Below are 21180 nucleotides of genomic sequence, written 5' to 3'. Positions count from 1 at the left end.
TAAGCCATGGAGCACTTTAAAGGTCATAATTAGTACCTTGAATCACACCTGGAAGACAACCGGCAACAAGTGCAGACCACTTAAAAGGGGTGTAACATGGGAGCACCTAGGTGCCCCCATGATAACCCGTAGAGCCACCTTCTGGACCAGTTGAAGCCTCCGGGTGCTCTTCAAGGGCAGTCCCATGTAGAGAGCATTACAGTAGTTCAGGTGAGAAAGGACAAGGGCATCAGTGACAGTGCACAGAGCATCCCGATCCAGGAAGGGACGTAACTGACATACCAGGCGAACCTGGTAAAAGGCCACCCTGGTCACGGCCGTCAGGTGTTCTTCTAAACTAAGCCGTGTATCCAGGAGGACGCCCAGATTGCGGTCCCTCTCTGAAGGGGCTAAAATTTGTCCCCTTATCATCAAAGATGGAACAAGATGCACAAATTAGGATGACAGAAATCAGAGCCACTCAGTCTTGGAGGGTTTGAGCTTGAGCCTGTTCCTCCCCATCCAGATCCGCACAGCCTCCAGGCATCGGGACATCACGTCAAGGGCATCATTTGGGTGATTTAGGGTAGAGATGAAAAGTTGGGCATCATCAGCATATTGATGATACTCTACCCCAAACCATGGATGATCTCACCCAGTGGTTTCATATATATATTGAATAGGAGGGGTGAGAGAATTAACCCCTGGGGCACCCCACAAGTGATGCGAATCGGTGTCAATCCCTGCCCTTCTGTCAACACAAATTGCAACCGATCCGACAGGTAGGAGGAAAACCACCGTAAAACAGTGCCCCCCACTCCCAACCCCCAAAGTTGTTGCAGTAGGATATCATGGTCAATGCAAATATACAAAAATCATATGGATGGCAAATATAAAAACAGAGCTACAAGTTCTAGGCAAAGAGAGAGTAAAAACAGCCATCTCAGCAATAGAGCCCTCTAAACATTTCTTCCAGATTAGACAATATAATCAGTTCTTGAGGGCCTTCAGGAATAAAACAGGATGGCTCATCTAATTTTAAGGACAAAGAATATTCCATAAGCAGGGAAACACAAACAGAGAAGTTCAATTGCATGGAAACCACTGAGCACATGACCTTATATGACAGTCCCTACAGGATGTATTCTCTGGCAGATCTGATGAGGTGACCTGATGTAATCAGGGAGATGCAGGCCATAAAATAGCCATCTCATAAAGGGCTTTATGGTTCAAAACCAGCACCTTGAATTGAACTGGTAATCAATGCAGCTCACAGAGCAGAAGTATAGCATGGGCTCTTTTAGCAGTGCAAGTGCTGTTGCATTCTGTACCAGTTGAAGCTTCCACATTCAAGGGCAGCCCCATGTGGACTGCATTGCAGTAGTGCAATATGGATGTGACTTGGGCATGAGTAGCTATGATCAGGATGTACCAATGCAGAAATAAGTTGTACAAAGGATCTCCTAGCCATAGCTGCCATCTGCTCATTTAGCAGGACTTATTTGAAGGACCTCCAGGTTGGATCAATCTGGGGCCATGTAACTCCATCCAGTGCTAAGACTGCAAATTGTGCAACCAGTCATTTCCAGACTTCAGCTGGTATCATGTAGGAAGGACCAAGATCCAAGCTGAAGAACAAATCCCAGTTAATAAGGACAACAGAGAAAGACATATTTACTCATTCAGGTGGGGGGTTGCCAATATTTTAACTACAGCTTCAGGTGTGGTCACACATAACCACGTGCACACAATGCTTCTGCACATGCGGAGAAGTGTCTGGGTGGGTAGGTGTAGCCTCCCACCACCGCTGCTACCAGTTCGCCAGATCCGGGCCGAACCGGCAGCAACCAACCTCTGCAGGTTAGAATACATAGTTCTTGCTCAGTCTTGATGCAAACATCTCCATTGTGAGAAGAATTCATAAATATTATAACTGTTAGAAAAAATTTATAGGGATTCATATGTTAACTAACCCCGCCTTCCAAAACAGGTTCTTGGTTAACAGTTTCAAAGATCCTTTCCATTCACAGAAAACATAACATAATTAATTAAACACTTATTTCAAATTATAAATTTGACACGTAAGCAAACACACAAAACTCAATTAACATGAAAACATAATTATAATGCTCACAGTTTAAAGGAAGAGACCCAATCCATAACACTAGATTTAAACAAAGTGGGTCAACATGTATAGGCGGCCACGCCCCTCAAGTGTCACCCTAGAATCAGCACAAACACACTTGCACACCCAGGATAAACTCCCTTTTGTATTCACTTTCTCTGCAACTGTCCCTATAGGCAACCTCTTTAATTTGAAATAAATAATTCTCCTTTTCTCAGAGTTATCTAGATTTCACTTTTATTTATTTTTATTTATTTTATTAATTTTTTCTTTTCTGCATGTGCAGTTTGTGATCCTTGAGTAGGAGAATGTTGAAGTCCATAATTTAGGGAAAAATAATGTCTATGTCAGAGTTTGCAGCAGGAATCACATCCAGAAAGCACAAACAGGTAACTGGTTCAGCAGGATTCATTAACTTCTCTTTATATATAATATAACACATCAATATACAATATCAAAAGCAGGTTTTCCAATGTGGTAGTATATACAAGCAAACACAGGCAGAGGAGAGAACAGTTTCAGTTTCAGTTCAGAGCAGCAGACTAGTTTAGACTCAGCACAGACTCAGAGCTTTAGTACAGAACAACTGAGGGCTCCTTGCTGTCTCTTTGTGGCTCACACAGCAAATTCCGTTTCAGTTTCCAAACAGCCATCATTGACTGGCTCAATTGCCACATCTATTCATTGACTGACCGTATTAGCATGTCTCTGCCAGTCATAAACTCTCATACACACTGACAGTCTAGACTTAAAGGATTTGTTGATTCAATACAATTTTGAAATCCTGGCACCACTTTGTGTGGAGTGAGAATATACAGGGTGCCATTGTAGCAGTGGTGGGTTTCTGCCAGTTCTCACTGGTTCAGGAGAAACGGTTTACTAATTGGTCCTCCCTTCGCTTCGATTCGCCTTCCAGCAGCTTACTCCATTGCGAAAGCCTCGATCTGGTGAATGACACATGGCCGACAGCGGGTGGGCAGTGGCGGCATCAGCAGGCTTGCTTTCGCAGCTTTCCTATTCCTGGCTAGGTTGAAGTGACCCAGACTATCAGCAACACATGAACAGTTTTTTCCAGTCTAAGCAGAATAAATATTCGTTTATTCAAAATGGAGTCTATCAGGTTCCTCAAATAATCTCAACCACTTTACTCAAATAACTAGGATTTCATCCCTATTCTTACAGATGGACCACAAAATACTCTGGCAAGTTTTTAAAGAGATGGGAGTACCAGACCTGACTTTGCAACTGAACAACCAAAGGGCATCTTTCATATTGATTTGGGCTACAGTTCAGCTACAGCTACAGTTCAGATGGCAGGCTCCAGCCGGGCTAGCCGTTACTTACCAGGGGCAAAGATACCGTCTTAACTCAGTATAGAAGGCTCAAGATTTTTATAATAATATACTGAAGGCTGGACATCCCCCCCTCCAGGACCCAGAGAAAGAGAACAAGAAAGACAGGGTAGACAGCAAGCTACCCAAGGATCGCCAAGGCTGGACCAACTTCCTCTCTCAGAACTAGAAGGAGCAAAGGAGCAAAGACAAATCCACGTGATTACCAGGTGAATGGAACAAGAGTTAAAAAAGCAACAATCTTTACAACAAATACATGCTACCGTCCAAGAATTCACAGGTTTTAGCTAAGAAGCAGTGGGTGGAGCCAGGCCGAAAGCCAAACTACAGGACTTCCAGATGGCTCTTAAAAAGCTTCAGGGAGCTAAAGATGACAACTAAGTTCTTAACCTGGAATGTTAACAATTTAAACTCACCACAGAAAAGGAAGAAAATAAATCATTATTTGAAACAATTTAAGAATGACATAATTTGCCTGCAAGAGACTCATATTAGATCAACTGACCAGAAATATTTGATTAATACAATACTTGGACAACACTTTGTAGCTTCTGCTTCTGAGAAGAAAAATGGTATAGTTATTTACTTAAGAAAGGACATGAAAGCCGAATTAATTGAAGCAGATTCTCAAGGAAAATATATTGCAATAGAACTGGTATTAGAAGGGAAAAAGATACTTCTAATGGGAATATATGCTCCCAACCAACAACAAGATAAATTTTATAAAATGTTCCATACTAAGTTAGTACATTGGGCCTATAGATCTTGCATATTATTGGGTGACTGGAACGGTATTATGGATACCAAGAAAGATAAGAAGGGTCTCCGGCAAAATATCCAAATGCGAGCGAAACTACCCAAGTCCTTTTTTGATATGATGGATGATTTCGAACTGAGAGACATCTGGTGAGAAAGGAATGCCGAAGAATATGACTTTACATTTTTCTCTGATAGACATCAATCCTTTTCTAGGATTGACTTTATACTAACAATCAATGATTTGCTTTCTAGGGTAAAGAAGATGAAGACATGTTCCAGAGCTTTATCAGATCATAATCCAGTTTGGATGGAGCTGGAATTTGGGACGCAAGCAAGAAGGACTTGGAGATTGAATGAAAACTTATTTAAATATGAGAAAAATATTAATGAATGTAAAAAATTGTTAAGAGAATATTTTGTTTTTAATAGGAATAAGGGTACATCTATGGAAATGGTCTGGGATGCAAGTAAAGCATATATGTGAGGAGTTCTAATAAATTTAAATAGGTTACATAGACGTAAACAGGGGGAAAAAAGAACCTAACTAGAGGAAGAAATCAGGAAGAGAGAACAGGAGTTAATATTAAACCCAGGAGATAAGAAGATTAAAGAAGTAATTGCTTTATTAAGAGCGCAGTTTAATATGCTGATGTCAGACCAGGTGGCTACTAACTTGCTATATGTAAAACATAATACTTTTTGTAACGCAAACAAATCTGGTAGATGGTTAGCATATCTGATTAGGAAGAAACAGAAATCTCGCAATATATCAAAAATACATTATAAGGGGAAGGAAGTGTATCAACAGGATGAGATTCAAAAGGTTTTTCATGAATTTTTCACAGGATTGTACATGGATGACAAAATATAAGGTTTAGATATAGATAGATACTTGGATAAAGAAAAAATACCCGTAGTTAAAGACGAGCAGAGGGAGAGATTGAATCAACCAATAACTTCAGGGGAAATTCTCCAGGTAATTAAACAGCTAAAGATAGGAAAAGCACCGGGTACAGATGGTCTGACATCAGCTTATTACAAAAATCTACAATTAGAAATGGTAGAACCCCTTAAGGAACTATTTAATAAGATCCAAATGGAAGGGAAGGTACCCCCATCTTGGAAGACAGCCTTCATATCCCTGATACCAAAAAAAGATCAAGATCTTAGTCAACCAAAATATTTCAGACCTATATCATTACAACATAGATTATAAATTTTTTACTAAAATACTAGTGAAAAGGTTAATGTTGGTTATTCAGCAATTGATTCATAATGATCAAACAGGTTTTATTCAAGGGAGACAAATGAGAAGTAATGTAAGACAAATTGTTAACATACTGGAATATTTGGGAAAGAATAATCAAATCCCTGCTGCACTTATATTTCTAGATGTTGAGAAAGCCCTTGATCGAGTGAATTGGCAATTTTTATTGAAAATAATGCAAAAAATGCAAATAGGAGACCACTTTTTACAATCAATTAAAGCAGTATATCAGGAACAAACAGCACAAATTATAGCCAATGGAAGTTTAACAGATCCATTTAAAATCGAGAAAGGTACAAGGCAGGGTTGTCCCTATCCCCATTAGATTGTAGATTGTAGATTGTAGAAGTTTATTTATATGCCGCCCTTTTCCCTGGGGGGACTCAGGGCGGCTCACAACCCAAGGGGGAGGGGGAGACAAACTTTTTAACATATAAGACAATACATAATTAAAAAACACGACATTCATACCATTCAGGCGGGTTACAGTCTTAGCCCCAGGCCTGACGGGATAGAAAGATTCTGAGGGCTGTGCGGAAGGTCTGGAGGGTGGTGAGGGTAAGAATCTCCATGGGGAGATCGTTCCATAGGGTCGGAGCTGCCACCGAGAAGACTCTCCTCCGCGTAGTTGCCAGTCGGCATTGACCGGCAGATAGAACTCGGAGGAGGCCTAATCGATGAGATCTAATAGGTCGCGTGGAAGTAATTGGCAGTAGGCAGTCTCTCAAGTACCCAGATCCACTACCATGTAGGGCTTTATGGGTGACAAGTAGCACCTTGAAGCGCACCCGGAGATCGACAGGTAGCCAGTGCAGCTCACAGAGGATAGGTGTTATGTGGGTGAAGCGAGGTGCACCCACAATCGCTTGCGCGGCCGCATTCTGGACTAGCTGAAGTCGCCGAATACTCTTCAAGGGCAGCCCCATGTAGAGCACATTGCAGTACTCCAGCCTAGAGGTCACAAGGGCACGAGTGACTGTTGTGAGAGCCTCCCGGTTCAGGTAGGGGCGCAACTGGTGCACCAGGCGAACCTGGGCAAATGCCCCCCTGGTCACAGCTGACAAATGGTGTTCGAAAGTCAGCTGTGGGTCCAGTAGGACTCCCAAGTTGCGGACCCTGTCTGAGGGGTATAATGCTTGACCCCCCAGCCTGAGAGGTGGAATACTTGCCGGATTGGTGGGAGGGAAACACAACAGCCACTCGGTCTTATCTGGGTTGAGCACGAGTTTGTTAGCCCTCATCCAGTCCCTAACAGCTTCAAGTCCCTGGTTCATCACGTCCACCGCTTCATTGAGTTGGCACCGGGCGGACAGATGCAACTGAGTATCGTCCGCATACTGGTGGTATTTTATCCCGTGCCGCCAAATGATCTCTCCCAGTGGTTTCATATAGATGTTGAAAAGTAGGGGGGACAAGACCGAACCCTGCGGCACCCCATATGTTAGGGGCCTAGGGGTCGATCTCTGCCTTCCAATTAACACCGACTGCGACCTGTCCGAGAGGTAAGAGGAGAACCACTGCAAAACAGTGCCTCCCACCCCCACCTCCCGCAGTCGTCGCAAAAGGATACCATGGTCAATGGTATCGAAAGCTGCTGAGAGGTCAAGGAGAACCAGGATGGAGGCGAAGCCTCCGTCCCTGGCTCTCCAGAGGTCATCGGTCAATGCGACCAAAGTGGTTTCTGTGCTGTAGCCAGGCCTGAAGCCGGACTGGAATGGGTCAAGATAGCTAGCTTCCTCCAAGGACCACTGGAGCTGAAAGGCCACCACCTTCTCAACAACCTTCCCCACAAAGGGGAGGTTGGAGACTGGACGATAATTGTTAAGAACGGCTGGATCCAAGGATGGTTTCTTCAGGAGGGGTCTCACCACCACCGCTTTAAGTGCAGGGGGAAAGACCCCCTCCCGAAGGGAGGCGGTAACAACCGCCTGGATCCAGCCCCGTGTCACCTCCCTGCTGTTAGCAACCAGCCAGGAGGGGCACGGGTCCAGTACACATGTGGAGGCACTCACAGCTCTCATGGCCTTGTCCACGTCCCCAGGGGCAACATCCTGAAACTCAACCCAGGGGTGGTCTACCAGATTATCCCCTTGTGCCTCGGCTGGATCTGCAGAATCGGAGTCCAACTCCGACCGAAACCGAGCAACTTTGTCTGCTAAGAACTGGACATAGTCCTCAGCCCTACCCTGCAGGGGATCCCCGTGTCCCTCCTGTTTAGGAGGGAACGGGTTATCCTAAACAGGGCGGCTGGGCGCGACTCAGTGGAGGCGATCAAGGTGGCAATATAAGCTCTTTTCGACGTCCTAATTGCCCTGATGTATTCCTTGATGCACGATGTTAGAAGTGCTCAGCTCGATTTGGATTTGTTGGACCTCCATAGGTGCTCTAGGCGTTTCTTCCGGTGCTTCCTCTCCCGGAGTTCCTCGGTAAACCAAGGAGGCCTCCTGGATCCACTGCCTCGGAGCGGCCGTAGTGGCGCAATCTGGTCAAGAGACTCCGATGCTGCCGAGTTCCAGGCAGCAACCAGAGTCTCCACCGGACTGTGGGCGAGAGTATCAGGAATAACCCAAGCTCCGTCTGGAACCTCAAGGGGTCCATAAGTCGCCTGGGGCGGAACCACCTGGTCGGTTCCTCCTCCCTACAGTGGAGGTTTGGTCTCCGAAAGTCAAGCCTCAGTAGGCAGTGGTCTGACCACGACAGGGGTATGATCTCACTACCCCTCAGACCAAGATCACAAGTCCACTGCTCCGAGAGAAATACGAGGTCGAGCATGTGACCCGCTGAGTGGGTTGGGCCCCGAATTACCTGGGTCAAGCCCATGGCTGTCATAGAAGCCAGGAACTCCTGCGCTCCATCAGAGTGTTCACCGAGCGAAGGCAAATTGAAATCCCCCAGAACCATAAGCCTGGGGAACTCAATTGCCAGCTCGGCTACCAACTCGAGGAGCGAGGGGAGGGCTGCTGCAACGCTGTTGGGAGGCAGGTACATTAACAGCAAGCCCACTTGACCCTTGAGGTCCAACTTCACCAGCAGGGACTCACACCCGACAAGCTCCGGAGCAGGGATCCTACGAGGTACTAGAGACTCTTGGATAACAATAGCCACACCTCCACCCCTTCCCTGGGCTCTCGGCTGATGGAGCACCTGAAAATCTTCTGGGCACATCTCTACGAGGGGGGACTCCTCCCTCCGGGCCCAGCCAGGTTTCAGTAATACATGCCAGGTCTGCCCTCTCGTCTAAAATTAAGTCCCGGATGAGGGGAGCCTTGTAAACTACAGACCTGGCATTTAGCGACAACAGCCTGAGACCGGGGTCCTGATTACTCACGCCATCTGGCCTTGGAGTGGGACTCATAGGGCCAGAAGGAGGGATCTCTGTGACGTAGCGAGCCCTCCTTCCCCGGTAATGGCCAGCCCTAAAGTCCCTGCCATATCTGCCCCTCCCTGTTACGACCGTAATGCTCCGGCCCACTCCCGTGTCCGTGGTTCCCTCAACCAACCCTATGGCTCCCGCATTCCTCGACAGGCCCTCCGAATCAAACACACTCATTTGTTCACTCAGGCAGTCCCCACGTAGTAATTAAAACACATAAAATACAGCAATATAGTATAAAAAGGAATTAAACAAATTACAAAGTTAAAAAGTGTGGGCTCATTCAATTAAATACATACATACCACATGCACTCCTCATACCAGAATAATTGCGCAAGTATTAAAGGATGTAAAAAAATGTGCTGTTTATCATAACTCTGGAATTATTTTTGAATAAAATATGGGGATCAGATGATTTACAGGGAATCAAGATGAGGCATCAAGAATATAGAATACGTGCTTTTGCGGATGATTTGGTTATAACATTAACCCAACCACAGGAATCTAGTAAGGTTTTAATGAATATGATTAATCAATACGGCCAAGTGTCCGGATTTAAAATAAATTTAGGGAAAACAAAGATGCTAATTAAAAATATGAACACTAAACAAAGGGAAGAATTAGAAGGAATGACAGGATGTGAAATAGTTAAAAAGGTTAAATATCTAGGAGTCTATATCTCAACCTCAAATGGAAAACTATATAAGTATAATTACGAGCCACCATGGCGCAGCATACAGGCAGAGATGAAAAATTGGGAAAAATTACAAATTATCTTTGTTGGGAAGAATAGCAGCAGTGAAAATGAATGTTCTACCTAATTTTTATTGCTTTTTCAAATAATACCAATCCTTTAAAAAGATGCAAATTTGCTAGAATGGCAGAAGGGCATTAATAATTTGTATGGGCAGGGAAGAAGCCGAGAATAAAACTAAAAATTATGCAAGATGTGTGTGAGAGAGGAGGTTTGAAATTACCAAATTTAAAACTATATTATGAAGCAGTAGTTTTATCGGTAATTAGTGACTGGATTAACTTAACAGATGATAGAATACTTAATATCGAAGGGCATGATTTGGTATATGGTTGGCATGGTTACCTGCTATATGACAAAAAGGTAGATAAGAATTTTAAAAGTCATATTTTAAGGAATGCTCTACTGCGGGTCTGGAAAAAATATCAATACAAACTAAATGATAAGAAACCCATGTGGGCAATTCCTAGACACACAATAGAAAACATAAATATAGTACAAAAACAGGATGTAATTACATACAGACAGCTTCTCACCTTAGAAAGAGGTGTATTACAATTAAAACCCTTGAATGTACTAAAAGAGGAGAAGGCAATTCAAACATGGTTTCAGTATGGGCAGTTACAGGCCAGATGGCAAAAAGATAAAAAAATCGGTTTTACGCAAAACGAGGATAATTTACTAAAACAAATTAGGGATCAAAGTCCAATGCATATAAAGAGACTATATAATGCATTAATAGAAATGGATTCAGAAACAGAATTAGTTAAAGACTGTATGATAAAGTGGGCACAAAATTTTGAAGAACCAATAATGTTGGATACAAGGGAAAAGATTTGGGTAAGAAATGTAAAATTTACACAAGCCCAAAATTTGAGAGAAAACTTTTATAAGATGTTTTATAGATGGCATTTAGATCCTAAAAAACTGGCCTCTATGTATCCGAATTTACAACCTAAATGCTGGAGATGTGATTGTCTCGATGCTACATACTATCATATATGGTGGACTTGTAAAAAGGTAAAAGCATTTTGGATAAAAATATGGTGGATTATGCAAAATGTTCTTAAAAAAAGGATAAAGTTTACTCCTGTTATTCTTGTTAGGTATAATTACTGATTGTACAGTTATAGAGACTAACCTGATTTTGCATTTAATAACCGCAGCAAGACTGTTGGTGGCGCAATACTGGAAGAAGGAAGATTTGCCTACTATTCAAGAATGGACGTTAAAAGTAACAAACCTAGCAGAGATGGCTAAAATATCAGCATATCTCAAGGACCATTCAAATGAGAGATACAAACTGGAGTGGAGAAGATGGATTGACTATACTCAAAATAAATATGGGACTAAGAAATTCCAGATAGTGTATGACTGAAGAAACAAGGAATGATATAATCTGTTTAGAGCTAGGCTAGCAAAGAGGAGTTAAAGCTCAAATGAAATACGATACTAACTTTTTTTAAAGTTTATCTTAGAATATCTTTGTTAAAGATTTATACCCTGTATTGGTTCTGGGAAGTTGCGGGGGGGGGGGAGGTTGGGGGGGAGGGGAGGGGGAAGGGATGTAAATATTTGTAAAAGTTTTTTTTCAAAATTTTCAATAAAAAAAGTGCATCATCTATAGAGCGGTTCTTCCGATAGGCAAGCTGTAATACATCAAATGTAGGAGGAAGGCATGAAGTCATATACCATATTTTTAGAGTATAAGACACACCTTTTTTCCTCAAAAAAGAGGCTGAAAATCTAGGGGTATCATATAAACTGAATACAGCATTTTTGCCTCTCAAAACTCCACCCCTTCACCAAAATGCCCATGCAGAGCCTGTAGAAGGCTTTCAAAGAGCTCCCGGAAAAACAGGCAGTTTTTTGCTCAATTTTGCCCCCCCCCCCCCACAGCCCTAGGAGCACTCTATAAGCTTCCTAAAGGCTATCTGTGCCCTTTTTTTGACAAAGAACAGGCCTTTCTTATGAAAAATTGGCCAATTTTTGCTCATTTTGCTCAGCCAGAAGCACTCTACAAGACTCTTAAGGGCTATCCATGTCCTTATTTTTTTTAAAAAATGGGCCAGTTTTTACAACATGTGGGCGGTTTTTGGGAGGTTTTCAGAGTGCAAAATATTTTTTTTATTTGCCTCTTCAAAGCCTTATATTCCGGTGTGACTTATACTCCGAAAAATATGGTAGTCCATTACCAAACACTCAAATGTTTAATCATAAGAGAAGTGACTGGATCTTAATCATGAAGGCATGTGATTATAGTTATGGAGGGGACACTGGTACAACATGTACTATGTCTTAAAAAATGTCAGCAAAGTGGGGGGGCAGAAAAGATATACATTTAACTGAATTAGGAGATTGTGAGATGAAAAATCAATCTCTTGTTCTTTTAATCAGCATTGCTTTCCTTGGATTGAGAAAGCAAGACTCAAAATATGTTATGATCCCAAGATCAGTTCTTTCTCTCCTGATGAGGAGCTGTCAAGAGATGGGTCACATAATTTCTCCAATTGGAAAAATATTTGAATAGCTTTGGGAAAGGGAATTGCCTACCTACCTAAAGTAAATAAACTTGTTTTTTGGGCATGCACAGAGCCTAGGGAGACAGTGCAGTTTAAGTTTACCATTAGCAACAACTCCAAGAGGCTCAGTAAGTGGCATTATGAATCACTCAGATGATAATTATTGTAATCTACAACTTCAGATATGCATAAAAACAATAGAGAGTCTATTTCATTGTCCCAGGCAAAGTGTGGTGAAAAAGATGTGGCTGCATTCTTATGAATGGAGCCAAATTACTTTGGCATTCAAAGTGACTCACATAATTTGCCATGGGTTTCTATTCTCTTTTTTTCTCCTCCAAGCTTCTTTCAACAAGACCTTGAACCCCATTTGCAGTAAGAAACTACGTTTTCGGCTTAGTTTCCCTGCTCACTTCAGTGATGTAGTCATTGGAGAATTTGTGTCTACTATATATTCTGAATTGCCTTTACTGCACTTTATGGAATTTCCAGAAGGATCTTTGAGAGGATGGCAAGTACTCCTTTGAAAGAAAATGATGTGCCCTTCAAGGGTTGGGTTTTTTTTAGGGGATTGTATTTAAGATATAAGGGACACAGAGGCTCAGTGACTAAGACTCTATCACTTATCAATCAGAAAGTTCAGCAGTTCAGCGGTTCAAATCCCTAATACTGTGTAGCGGAGTGAGCTCCCATTATTTGTCCCAGCTTCTGCCAGCCTACAAGTTTGAAAGCATCTAAAAGTGCTAGTATAAAAATAGGAACTATCTTTGGTAGGAAGGTAACAGCGTTTTGTGCACCTTCGACGTTTAGTCATGCTGGCCACATGACCACAGAGACGTCTTCGGATTCTTTGGCTTAGAAATGGAGATGAGCAAGCTGTCCCTACCAGTTTGGCAAGTATATCTTAAGTATTTGGATTGTCATTAATAGATGGCACAATCCATCAGCTTCTGCCCCCCAGTTGCATTGTTGCCCTACATACATGAAACAATCCTTGCAATTGCATTAAACTTCTGTTTTAAACTTCTCAAAATGTGATACACAAATGCTGTCAGATCCTCAAGTGAGATTCAGACCCTCCAATTCAGTTCCTCACTCCATGCCTTCCTCACTTCTGGAATGTCTTAACTTCTGAATTTTAGGAATCAAAGCTTTTGTCCCCATTACTTTTCCTGCCACATTTGTTAAGTGAATCACTACAGTTCTCAAATTAGTAATTTTTGTGAGGTGAATCTGGCGTCCCCATTAACTTTGCTTGTCAGAAGGTCCCAAAATGTGATAATGTGATCCCAGAACACTGCAACTGCCATAAATGTGAATCAGTTGCTATGCATCCAAATATAACTCAGATGACCAAGGGGATGCTGTAATGGTTCTAAGTGTGAGAAATGGTCATAAATCACTTTCTTCAGTGCCATTGTAACTTTGTATGGTCTGCTGTAAGCTGAGGACTCATTCAAGCAGACAAATACATCATTTTATGGGTGAAGAAAAACATTAATATTGTAGAAATAAATGAAATTCTTCTTGCAGGCCATTGCCTAAGAACTTACAGCATGTCCTAGCCTTCAGTTTTGCCATTCAGGAGATCAACATGAATGAGGACCTGTTACCCAACATCACTTTGGTCTCCAAGATACATGATAATGGTTTTCAGGCAATGAAAGCCTCTCAGAACCTTTTGGATCTCTTCTTTCTTGAAAGCTGGTGTCCCTTCAATTACAGAAAGGGAAAGGACCAAAACATTATGGCTGTCATTGGTGATCTTCCTTCCCAGAACACCATCCAGATAGCCAACATCTTAAATGCCTACAAAATTCCACAGGTAAGGATCTGGGCTCACATAAATGCTCAAGTAGGAAGAGGAAAACGTGGTAGTTTTTATTTGTTTATTTTGTCAGAGAAATGCAATGCATCTATTACTATTGCAACAGGAGTAATTCTTAATAAGTGCAACATTTCATTTGGTATGTAAGAAATTGTTTAACAGTCCTTCTTGCTATCTTGATTCTTCTCCTTCTCCTTCTCCTTCTCCTTCTCCTTCTCCTTCTCCTTCTCCTCCTCCTCCTCCTCATCCTCCTCCTCCTCCTCCTCCTCCTTCTCAGTTTCAACGTTAGCTATTATTAACTGATGTGGTAGCAATGTGTCTGATATTGTCTTTCCATCTTCTGGGCATGCCTCTTGTTATTTGATTTTCTTCTCTTGTTCTTTATGCCTTAACAATTTTAAATATATTGATCAGTAAAGTAATAGATACGTTGCCCTCATAATTTACAGAAAAAAAGTTATTTGAGTATCAAGATGGGAAATTAATACTGTCCAATTCTTAAAGAATAAGCCTCCTCTTTTTTTACCCATTCCTTCTATTTTTGCTTAGCACAATCAAAAACTAAGAATACTTGGTCTAAAAAGTGATGAATGGAAAACTAATGAAGGACTTATAGCAAAAGCTTTAAGGAAAGACTTGTTGACCCCCAGATTTAACATTTAACATCAGGATTTTTGATTGAAATAAGGTGCAAAAGAAATGTACTTCCTTCCTTCTTGTTGACATATCTGCAAAAACAGTAACTAGTCTAAAATCACATCATTATTATTCCCACTCTGCAGCTCAGTTTTGGCACTTTTGACCTGGCATTGAGTGATAAACAGCAGTTTCCTTCTTTCTTTTGGATGACTCCAAATGAAAACCTCCAGTATGCTGGGATTATTCAGCTCTTGAAATATTTTGGATGGAATTGGATTGATCTTCTCATTCCAGAAGATCCCATTGGAGAGAGATTTCTCAGAATTCTGAGACCAAAATTCATTCAGAGTGACATTTGCATTTCTTTAATTCAATTTGTTCCAAGAGTGAACTCTTATAACCCCAGTGTTTTATGGAAGGGTAATCTAAATCACATAAGATGTCTCCTGTGGTATAGTAAAACCAATGTAAAACTTGTTTATGGGGACATGGAATCTATGGAAGGTATACGAATAACTCTTGAAGCCTATGAAATTGGTAGCAGGTGCCCAATAGAGCGGGTTTGGATCATAAGTGCTCTCTGGGATGTCACATCTGTCTTTGAGTCAAAGAAATTCACCACATTGTCCTTCAATGGCAGCTTGTCTTTTGCCCTACACACAAATAGGGTTCCAGGCTTTCAAGAGTACCTGGAGAACCTAAATCCATATCACTCTAAAGTCCCTTTGCTGCCTATGTTCTGGAGTGTCGCATTTATCTGTTCATTTCCAATAAGAAGTATACTTGCACCAGGCCAAAGAAAATGCACTGGGAAAGAGGATTTGGGGAGTCTCCCTGGAACTGTCTTTGAAATGGAGATGTCTGGCCAGAGCTACAGTATTTACAATGCTGTGTATGCTGTAGCACATGGTCTCCATGCTATATATTCATCCAGAGCCAAGCAGAAGACAAGAGGCAATGAAGAGAAGTGGAATTTTCTGAAAGTCCAACCTTGGCAGGTGAGTTATGTTGCCTTTCAATGGGAACGTAGCCATAATAATATAGTTATTTTAATGTTTACAAAATTAATTAAGTATAGCAATAGCAATAGCAATAGCAGTAGACTTATATACCGCTTCATAGGGCTTTCAGCCCTCTCTAAGCAGTTTACAGAGTCAGCATATTGCCCCCAACAACAATCCGGGTCCTCATTTTACCCACCTCGGAAGGATGGAAGGCTGAGTCAACCCTGAGCCGGTGAGATTTGAACCGCTGAACTGCTGATCTAGCAGTCAGCTGAAGTAGCCTGCAGTGCTGCATTTAACCACCGTGCCACCTCGGCTCTTATGTATACTTTTCTGAATGAAGACAAATATACAAGTCCCAGGATAATGATGAGAGATTGAATCTGGGTCGGTCAATGGCACAAGAGATTTACTCATCCGAGCTTCCAGGCTCATGCTGGAACCCATCTTCACTATTTTTCTCTCTACTGAAATACATGCTTTGGGCTGTTTGATTTATTTTTTTGTACATATTTTTATTTTTTTAACAATTTAAAACATAAAAATTCAATATCTATATAAAATGCTTGTTTGCAGATTCATTCCTTTATTATCTTTTCCAGAATCTTTCCAGGTATTGAGGTCAGGCTGATAGGTCTATGCTTTGCTGGATTTATCTTTCACCCCTTTTCTGAAGATGGGAACTACATCAGCTATTTTCCAGTTCTCTGGTAGTTCCCCAGTACTCCAGGACCTTCGAAAGATATAGTTCAGTGAGATCATGTCTGCCAGTTCCTTCAGAATCTTGGGATTTAATCCATCTGGTTCTCATGATTTGAATTCATCTAGGGTGGACAGGTGCTCTCTTACCATTTTCTTCTCTATTTTAAGTTGTGTTCCTGGTATGTTTTAAATAGTTCTGTTTTTGATAGGTTGAATTGTTTGCTCCTTTTGTGTAAAGCCAGATGCAAACAATGAATTAAGCAATTCTTCGTTCTCTCTGATGCTCATCATCTTCTTGCCATTTTCTCCCACTGGTGGACCAATTGTTTTCTTGACTTTTTTCTTGTTTTTATATGTTAAAAGAAGGGTTTTGGGTCACAAGATTTTCAGCCTCAGCTTTCCTGATTTCATCTTTGCAGCCTTGGGTTATTTGTTGATATTCTGCCTTAATTGGGTACCCCGCTTTCCACTTTTTATATTTGTTCTTTTTGTCTATCAAATTTGCAATTTTAGTTGTATAGAGGTTTCATGGTAATCTCTGAAAATGCTTATTCCTTGTGGAAATTTAGATTTTTATTTACAGATATTATGTTAGATATAGGGAAGTAATCTTTTCCCAGAGGCGTTCTCCATCTCCAATCTTCAATCCCAAAAAACTCTCAAATCCAATAAAAGAGTACAATTTTGCAACATTTTGAAGTTAAATAGCAGAAGAAAAATTCACCAAAGTAGACAAAAGGAAGAATTTTGCAAAATAATAATAATAATTGATGAAATGAAAGGCAAGGGTAGGATAGAATGACAAAACTTGTCTTTCTCTGAGATATGTTTGGTGTAGGCATTTTCTGCCCCATGTCCGAAGAAAAGTTGATTTAATATATCAAGGTTATAATTGAACTTCTTAATCATTTTTTCTGGAATAGAACCAATAAATATGTTTTCTTGTGATATCCATTATATATAATGGGCTTGGCACAAAGAAGAGGGAGTCAAGATATACTCCAAAGAACTTGAAGGCAGGACAAGAAGCAATGGATGGAAAACAATCAAATAGAAAACCAACCTAGAACTAAGGAAAAATTTCTTGATAGTTAGAACAATTAATCAGTCAAATGACTTGCTTCCAGAGGTGGTGGGTGCACTAACACTGGAGGTTTTTAAGAAGAGATTGGATAACTATTTTTCTGAAATGGTACAAGGTTGGACAAGAAGAGTAGAAAATATCTAAGTTCGCTTCCAACTCTTTTATTCTATTATTCTGTAATATTTCTTAGCAATTGTTTTTAATCCTTCATGAAGTACAAATAAGCAATATATATATACAAAAATATCTATTAGTAATACTTAAACATAAAAATATGAATATAGTCCTGCAAAACAGAATTATGCCTTTGGAACATAAAAAATACTATCAACTCAAATTTTGATTATTCATTAAAAACTGGTTGAGCACATTTTGATAAATCCCATATTGTATTGCCTGCTATTGACACCAATTTCTCACTTCTCTCTCTTATCTTTTAGCTTCATTTATTTTTGAAAAACCTCCATTTCAACAATAGTGTTGGGGAAGAAATAGCTTTCAATGAGAATGGAAACCTGGCAGCAGCATACGATATCATCAACTTGATTACTTTCCCCAATCGATCCTTTCAGAAGGTCCAAGTTGGACGTATTGAACCTCAGAGTTCTCAAAAGGAAGACTTCACCATAAATACATCTGTTATTGTATGGAACCCCAAATTTAAGCAGGTGAGTTAAACAAACCAAATAAAACATGGGGATATTTTCTCAAATTTCTAGAATTTTAAACCAGTAATCTTAGAGTAGTTCCAAGATCATTTGATATCTTCTTAATGTTGTTAGAACACTCTTGTATTGTGGAAAAATGAAGACGTTCTCAAATTTACATTACACTTTCAGATTGTAGGGAAAGGGAGCTCTGATCACTGGGGTTTTGGACCCTTTGAGTTCAGGGGCTTCTTGAGAGCTAGTGAAGTGGAAGATTCATCTTTTGCAAGGTAACACTGAATGGATGATTTACTTTTCTCCTTTAAAAAAAATATGAAAAATAACACTTAATTCTATTGGGTGAAGGGTCTGACAGCTCACTGTAAAAGGGCTGTTGTCAGACTCAACCTTCGCTGGATTGTTCTCACTTGTTGTACTTAATAAAGAGCTGTTGTTACCATTAACCCTGTGTGTCCCTATCCATTACCCAATCTAACAAGAAGATAGATAGATAGATAGATAGATAGATAGATAGATAGATAGATAGATAGATAGATAGATAGATGGATGGATGGATGGATGGATGGATGGATGGATGGATGGATGGATGGATGGATGGATGGATGGATGGATGGACGGATGGAGTTGATAGATAGATAGATGATTGATAGATAGATAAACAGACAGACCGACAGATAGACAGACTTTCCCACTGATGAGTACTCTGTAGTTTGAATCAGCTGAATCAATGAAAATTGGGATACCACCCTTGAGTGGCAACATAACACAGGAATAATTGGAAAAGGATACCAAATGCTAAACAGGAATATTTTGGCTGTCAGCTCAGCAGTTTCAACACTCTTTCCCATAATCACAAATTTATTTTGGATTTTCTTATTACTATTCAAATTTAAAACATCTCATTAAGGTGATCTCATGAGAAACATACTCTTTCATGATCCTCTTTAGGACCTCTCAAGTTCCTTTATGTAATGTGAAGAGGTGTCCAGATTTGGATTTGTCTTCAAATTTTCAATAGCAGTTCAAAGACTTTTCAGATTTCAACTGCTCCTCTGATTAATTCAACGAATCAGTCCTAGGAATTCCTAATTTTGTATTATTAGAAATTACAAGAAACTGTGGTGGGCAGGGTTGGATTTATTTAAAGAGAATAACTGCTGATTCAAAACCTGATTATAATTGATTTTACTATCTTCCTCTGGCCATTCTCATTAGACACCACCTTCTGCCACCTGTATAGAAAGCTGCCATCCTGGGTACCGGAAATTGATTGAGGAGGGAAAACAGGTTTGCTGCTATGACTGTGTCATGTGTTCAGAGGGAAGCATTTCCACCATGACTGGTAAGAAAAAAAGATCTATGTTTCTTTAAAAGTACATTTTGTTCTAACCAAGTTGGGGTTCTTGAATATACCATATTTTTCAGAGCATAAGACGCACCATTTCCTCCCCCAAAAGAGGGTGAAAATCTGAGTGCGTCTTATACATTGAATACAGGGGTTTTTTGCCTCCAGAAACCCCACCCCTCTTCACAAAAATGGATGTGCAGAAGGCTTGCGAGGCTTGAAAAATGCTCATGGGGACTGGAGAGGGCAAACACAAGTGGAAAATGGGCGGGTTTCTGCTCATTTCCCGCCCCCCCCCCAGCCCTCAGGAGCACTCTACAAACCTCCTAAAAGCTATGCATGCTCCTTTTTCGCAAAAAAAACCACCAGTCATTTTTTGCTTGTTTTTGCCAAAAAAACCAAAAAACCCCAGCCCCAGGTGGATTTTCTTAAAGCAAAACATTTAAGAGGTTTATTCTCTCCCAAAACACCTTCAGGATGGAATAATTTTTAAGAACTTAATTCTATTCAATGTGTGGACTTTTTAGAGATTTTATTTATGGTTTTCAGATTCCAACCAATGTGAGAGGTGTCCCGCAGAGCAATATCCAAATGAGAAACGCCATCAATGTATTCCCAAAATTATCACTTACTTATCCTACAAAGAAGCCCTGGGAGAAGTCCTGACTGGCTTTATTGTTTCTTTTGTTGTCATCACAATTGTGGTGATGGGGACATTCATCTTCCACCAGAACACTCCCATCGTCAAAGCCAACAATTGGGATATCACCTGTACCCTGCTTGTCTCTCTCCTGCTGTGTTTTCTTTGCTCCTTCCTCTTCCTCGGATGTCCAGGGAAAGTCACATGTCTGCTCCGGCAAGCAGTTTTTGGAGTGGTCTTCTCCATTGCAGTGTCTTGTGTGTTAGCCAAAACCATTACTGTGGTTCTGGCCTTCATGGCCACAAAGCCAGGGAACCGCATGAGGTGGTGGGTGGGGAAAAGGCTGTCCGTCTCAGTCATTGTTTTTTGCTCCCTTATTCAAACAAGCATCTGTGCTGCCTGGTGGACCATTTCTCCTCCTTTCCCAGAGTTGGACATGCATTCCCAGCTGGATGAAATCTTAGTGCAGTGCAACGAAGGCTCGGAGATCATGTTTTACCTTCTCCTGGGCTACATGTGGCTTCTGGCCCTCATCAGCTTCACAGTGGCCTTCTTTGCCCGGAAGTTGCCTGACTCATTCAATGAAGCCAAGCTCATCACCTTCAGCATGCTGGTCTTCTGCAGTGTTTGGGTGTCCTTTGTGCCCACGTACTTGAGCACCAAGGGGAAATCCATGGTGGCTGTGGAAGTCTTCTCTATCTTGGCCTCAAGTGGTGGTTTACTAGGTTGCATTTTCCTGCCCAAGTGCTATATTATCATACTGAGGCCAGAGCTGAATACGAGAGAGCAGCTAGTTAGGAAAAAGAATGGTGTGATTTCAAGAGCAACATAAATGATGGCTGAATTCTATGATGCTATAAAAAGAACATGACAGTAATCGCCCAAAGAATTTCATTCAAGAATAGTTGTCTTCTCCCATTTTTTAATAGCAATAACATTTATACTGCCCCATAGTGCATTATAGCATTGTCTGGGTGGTTTACTATGGGAGCATTACTTAGGCATTTTTTTTTTAGGCATTTTATTAGGATTTATAGGCCGCCCTTTTCCCTGAGGGGACTCAGGGTGGCTTACAATCACAGGGAAGGGGGTGCAATACCAAAAGACAAACAATATGTGAACAGAATAAAATAATAAAA

The 21180-nt window shown here is 41.0% G+C and overlaps 1 protein-coding gene across 1 annotated transcript; it reads left to right on the top strand.

Annotated features, from left to right (window-relative positions):
• The first annotated feature begins 13725 nt into the window (after positions 1-13725).
• LOC116521653 (vomeronasal type-2 receptor 26-like) lies at positions 13726-20873 on the top strand. The gene is made up of 4 exons (XM_032236313.1): positions 13726-13956; positions 17829-18056; positions 19272-19398; positions 19951-20873. Exons 1-4 carry the CDS (start codon positions 13726-13728, stop codon positions 20871-20873), a joined length of 1509 nt encoding a protein of 502 aa, XP_032092204.1.
• The last annotated feature ends 307 nt before the right edge of the window (positions 20874-21180 follow it).

The sequence above is a fragment of the Thamnophis elegans genome, chromosome Z (assembly GCF_009769535.1).
Source record: "Thamnophis elegans isolate rThaEle1 chromosome Z, rThaEle1.pri, whole genome shotgun sequence".
Lineage (NCBI taxonomy): Eukaryota > Metazoa > Chordata > Lepidosauria > Squamata > Colubridae > Thamnophis > Thamnophis elegans.
Note: the sequence above shows the minus strand (reverse complement) of the source record. Positions and strands in the feature narration are given on the sequence as shown.